Source organism: Bufo gargarizans, chromosome 4, assembly GCF_014858855.1.
Source record: "Bufo gargarizans isolate SCDJY-AF-19 chromosome 4, ASM1485885v1, whole genome shotgun sequence".
NCBI lineage: Eukaryota > Metazoa > Chordata > Amphibia > Anura > Bufonidae > Bufo > Bufo gargarizans.
The window spans coordinates 521194066-521199520 of NC_058083.1; the positions used below are offsets into that span (position 1 = coordinate 521194066).

General features: G+C 39.1%; 1 protein-coding gene across 1 annotated transcript; it reads left to right on the top strand.

Annotated features, from left to right (window-relative positions):
* Positions 1-1122: 1122 nt before the first annotated feature.
* LOC122935535 (homeobox protein Mix.1-like) lies at positions 1123-5029 on the top strand. The gene is made up of 3 exons (XM_044291306.1): positions 1123-1276; positions 3974-4236; positions 4355-5029. Exons 1-3 carry the CDS (start codon positions 1123-1125, stop codon positions 5027-5029), a joined length of 1092 nt encoding a protein of 363 aa, XP_044147241.1.
* Positions 5030-5455: the final 426 nt, after the last annotated feature.

The window sequence follows — 5455 nt, forward strand, 5'->3', positions numbered from 1 at the left end:
ACGATATGAGCCGTAGTGCTTGAGGAAGGTTCCAGTGTGCGGACCGAAACATTGCTTTGGTGAATAAAGTCACATTTATTTTACTTTTTTTGAGTGCTGCAGAATATTCTTTTATCTATCCATCTATCTATATCTATCCATCCATCCATCTAATCTCTTCTATATCTATATATCGGGAATTGAAATACAATTACTTATTTTGCCTACATGGTGTCCATTGAAATCAGTTTTGGGATCAGTGACCGACATCAGTTATATCCTCCAATTCATAATTCAGATTTATTAAATAAATGTAATATATATATATCTTATAAACACTAACAATATTCACTTAAAGGGATTTTCTATTTTTATGTAAATAAAGCAAAATCATTGTACAAATTGGTTCTTCAACTTTCTAAATATACTTTGTGTTTCAATTCTTTACAACTGGCAAAATCTCTGCCTGCTGTCAGTGAATGAGAACTTTCAGGTGTAGCAAACCTGTACATACTGCATCCAGTCGAAACACTGCTTTGTGAATTAAACTGCCCAGACTCCAGAATGATACATTGTAACAAAACACCACCGGGCCTTCCTGGGTCTTTATCGTATGCCTGGGTATGTGTGTGTATTGTTGTATGTGCAGGTTGTGTATTCATGTGTGTGTATTAGTGTTACTGTCTTTATTAATTTGGCCCCTGTTCCAAATGTTATAACTTTATAAACTTGAAGCTATATTGTACCTGTCTATTATGCCCACGTTATGCCCTGGCTCTGTATGTAATGTATGGGGCACAGCTAGACTGGTATTAGCACAGAAGACAATTAGTAGGTATTACAAGGTTCATCCTTCCACCCCCTCTTGTCTGGACAATGCCATGAAGTGTGCCACCACTCCGGGGATGTGGATTGCAGGCCATTGTAGGGCTCCCTCTGCAGGAAATAATGACTGACCCTCCTTACCTGACAACAATGGTGTCTAGCTGCCCCCACCCCTGTCAGCCAGCTTCACACCTCGGGGGAACATCCCACACCCCATTACTTTGATCACTGGGACCCTCCCTCCAAACCCCTATAAGAGCTGGAGACTCCAGAGCCCAGACACAACCACAAGGGCAGCCCCAGCAGGTCCAAGAGGAGATGGCAGAATTTACCCAAGACCTCGAGGATTACTACCAGGCCTACTTCCAGTCCAGCCCCAACCAAATGACCTTCTCCGACCACCAGGAGCCGTACATGGGGATGAACATGACCCCCGCACCGCAAAAGGAATTCCAGCAGACGAGTGTTAAAGGTAGAGGGTTTATTATTGTGTTGTCTATCCTAGAATATCTATCTAATGTCTATGTATCTATCCTAGAATATCTATCTAATGTCTATGTGTCTATCCTAGAATATCTATCCAATGTCTATGTATCTGTCCTAGAATATCTATCTAATGCCTATGTATCTATCCTAGAATATCTATCTAATGTCTATGTATCTATCCTAGAATATCTATCTAATGTCTATGTATCTGTCCTAGAATATCTATCTAATGCCTATGTATCTATCCTAGAATATCTATCTAATGTCTATGTATCTATCCTAGAATATCTGTCTAATGTCTATATCTATCCTAGAATATCTATCTAATGTCTATGTGTCTATCCTAGAATATCTATCTAATGTCTATGTGTCTATCCTAGAATATCTATCTAATGTCTATGTGTCTATCCTAGAATATCTATCTAATGTCTATATCTATCCTAGAATATCTATCTAATGTCTATGTGTCTCCTAGAATATCTATCTAATGTCTATGTATCTATCCTAGAATATCTATCTAATGTCTATGTGTCTATCCTAGAATATCTATCTAATGTCTATGTATCTATCCTAGAATATCTATCTAATGTCTATGTATCTATCCTAGAATATCTATCTAATGTCTATGTATCTATCCTAGAATATCTATCTAATGTCTATGTGTCTATCCTAGAATATCTATCTAATGTCTATGTATCTATCCTAGAATATCTATCTAATGTCTATGTATCTATCCTAGAATATCTATCTAATGTCTATGTATCTATCCTAGAATATCTATCTAATGTCTATGTGTCTATCCTAGAATATCTATCTAATGTCTATGTGTCTATCCTAGAATATCTATCTAATGTCTATGTGTCTATCCTAGAATATCTATCTAATGTCTATGTATCTATCCTAGAATATCTATCTAATGTCTATGTATCTATCCTAGAATATCTATCTAATGTCTATGTATCTATCCTAGAATATCTATCTAATGTCTATGTATCTATCCTAGAATATCTATCTAATGTCTATGTGTCTATCCTAGAATATCTATCTAATGTCTATGTGTCTATCCTAGAATATCTATCTAATGTCTATGTATCTATCCTAGAATATCTATCTAATGTCTATGTATCTATCCTAGAATATCTATCTAATGTCTATGTATCTATCCTAGAATATCTATCTAATGTCTATGTATCTATCCTAGAATATCTATCTAATGTCTATGGGTCTATCCTAGAATATCTATCTAATGTCTATGTATCTATCCTAGAATATCTATCTAATGTCTATGTGTCTATCCTAGAATATCTATCTAATGTCTATGTATCTATCCTAGAATATCTATCTAATGTCTATGTATGGCTACTTTCACACTGGCGTTTTGGCTTTCCGTTTCTGAGATCCGTTCAAGGCTCTCACAAGCGGCCCCAAACGGATCAGTTTTGCCCTAATGCATTCTGAATGGATAAGGATCCGCTCAGAATGCATCAGTTTGTCTCCATTCCGCTCTGGAGGCTGCTTGCAGCGTTTTGGTGTCCGTCTGACGAAACTGAGCCAAACGGATCCGTCCTGGCACACAATGTAAGTCAACAGGGACGGATCCGTTTTCACTGACACAATAGAAAACTGATCCGTCCTCCTATGACTTTCAATGGTGTTCAAGACGGATCCGTCTTGGCTATGCTAAAGATAATACAAACGGATCCGTTCTGAATGGATGCAGGCGGTTGTATTATCTGAACGGATCAGCACCAAACGCGAGTGTAAAAGTAGCCTATTCTAGCCTACAATATCTGTCTATCGCTCTACAGCATTTATCTATCCAGTATCTATTAACATATCTATATTATGTCTATATATTAGATTTAGATGAATGTCAATCTATCTAATATCTATCAATGCATCTATATCAGAGATCAGCAATCTCCGGCACTCCAGCTGTTCAGAAACTACAACTCCCAGAATGCTTGAAGTTAAAAGAGCGGCCGAACATGTTTGCATGCTGGGAGTTGTAGTTTCACAGCAGCTGGAGGGCCAAAGTTTGCTGATCCCTGATCTATATGATATATCATTATCTATTTATCTATCTACTTATCTATATTAAGTCTATATACTACGGTAATATCTATATATATCTAATATCTATCTATATGTCTATGTGTTAGATATAGATGGAAACATGTCTATCTATCTAGTTCCTATCTATAGATATCTAGTGAGCCATCTGATACAGGCATACATTGCTAGACACACACAGATAGGAGATATATAGAGACATACGAGATGGATATTTCATCTACCATATGTTCATATATCTCATCTATATGTGTCTATCAGTGTATCTATATTATGTCTATGCGTTATGGACAGATAAATGTCTATCCATCTCATGTGTATATACCTCCATTACATCTAGTTGTTGCATAGTTATGCTAAAAGTAAGGTGTGTTGTGTTATTTTGCATAGAACATCACTTTGATGGATAGATAGATCTATCTCATATCTATCTAACAAAGAGATACACATGAGATGGACTCACAGACACATAATGAGACTGATGGATAAATGGATAGAACCTTTGATGTGTATATCTCCTATCTCCTATTTACGTGTTAATCAATTTCCTAATTATCTTCCCATCAAACAAGTCAAGTGCAGTTGTAAAATGTTGTCCTTATATTTACAGAAGAGACAACTGAACAAGCAATCAGTGAGAGGTCTGTAGAAGGTTCCGTGTCCAAAAAGATGTTGAAGCGCCAAAAGCTGCCAGAGATCGCACCACCCTCTTCCTTGGAACAATTGACCATATCTCAGCGTAGGAGGAGGACCGTGTTCAGCAAGTACCAGCTGGATGTCTTAGAGGATTTTTTCCAAACCAACATGTACCCAGATATCCATCATCGAGAGGAACTGGCCAAACGTATCTATATTCCTGAGTCCAGGATCCAGGTATGTGAGGTTTAGCACCAATATGTTTATAGGCGTAGGACAATTTTTGGTTATATTATAGTGCGTATGGGAATGGCTACTCTACCACATAATTTCATATTTTCTTCTTGTCCACCAGGTTTGGTTTCAAAACAGAAGAGGAAAATCCAGACGTGAAAAGAGCAAATCAAACCTTTTCAACAATGTGGGCGTATGTTACTCCAATATCCGTCCCCCGGTCAACCACAATCCTTCTGGGCCAACAACAACTAAGTCGGGACAGCACCAGCCTATGATGCCCTGGCAACAAGGTCAACCCACCATGAGTTTACAGCAAGACCTGTTCCGCCAGCCTCCCAACTCCATGTCATACCCTACATATTCTTGTGCCGTGCCTCAAGAGCGGATGATGAACCAAATCTCATCCAACTCCTACAACCAAAGCCCACATGCAAACAACCAACAGCACTTGTATAGGAACGTGAACGCCGAGGTGATGGACCTGAGCCGCAGACCCAACCAGATGCCTACTACCCAAGTCAACTTCATGGGGGCCTTTAACATCATCCCACCCAACAAGACCATCACACCAGATATGAACATAAAAATCCCACCTATCCCAATGTCTAAAAATTCCAGGTATCCCAATGGAATTAACCCATTCACCAATCAACTTCCATGTAAGAGGTCCATCAGGAAGGATGACTTCTATGAGCAAAGTTCTCTTGATTCCGATTCTGGCGTTAGTGAGAAATCTCCGGAATCGGGGTCTGATTCTAAGGAAAGTATCTCCTCCATCCTCTCTAGCCTGTAAGGGCTCATGCACATGAACGTATATTCTTTCCGTGTCCGTTCCGTGTTTTTTTTGCGGGCTGTATACGGAACCATCCGCCAAAAAAACGAAGTTACTCCGTGTGCATTCTGTTTCCGTATGTCCGTATTTCCGTTCCGCCAAAAATTAGAACATGTTCTATTATTGTCCGCATTACGGACATGGATAGGACTGTTCTATCAGGGGCCAGCTGTTCCGTTCCGCACAATACAGAATGCACACGGACGTCATCCGTATTTTTTGCGGACCGCAAAATACATACAGTCATGTGCATGAGACATCTTGGAGCCAAGAACATGGGGTGGGAATGAGGTGGTCTTCAAGTGCTACGATGGACCAATGACCTCCATGCCTTCTACTATGCTTAGTGCCACAAGTCTAGGGAGGTCGGACTAGGGACTAATTATT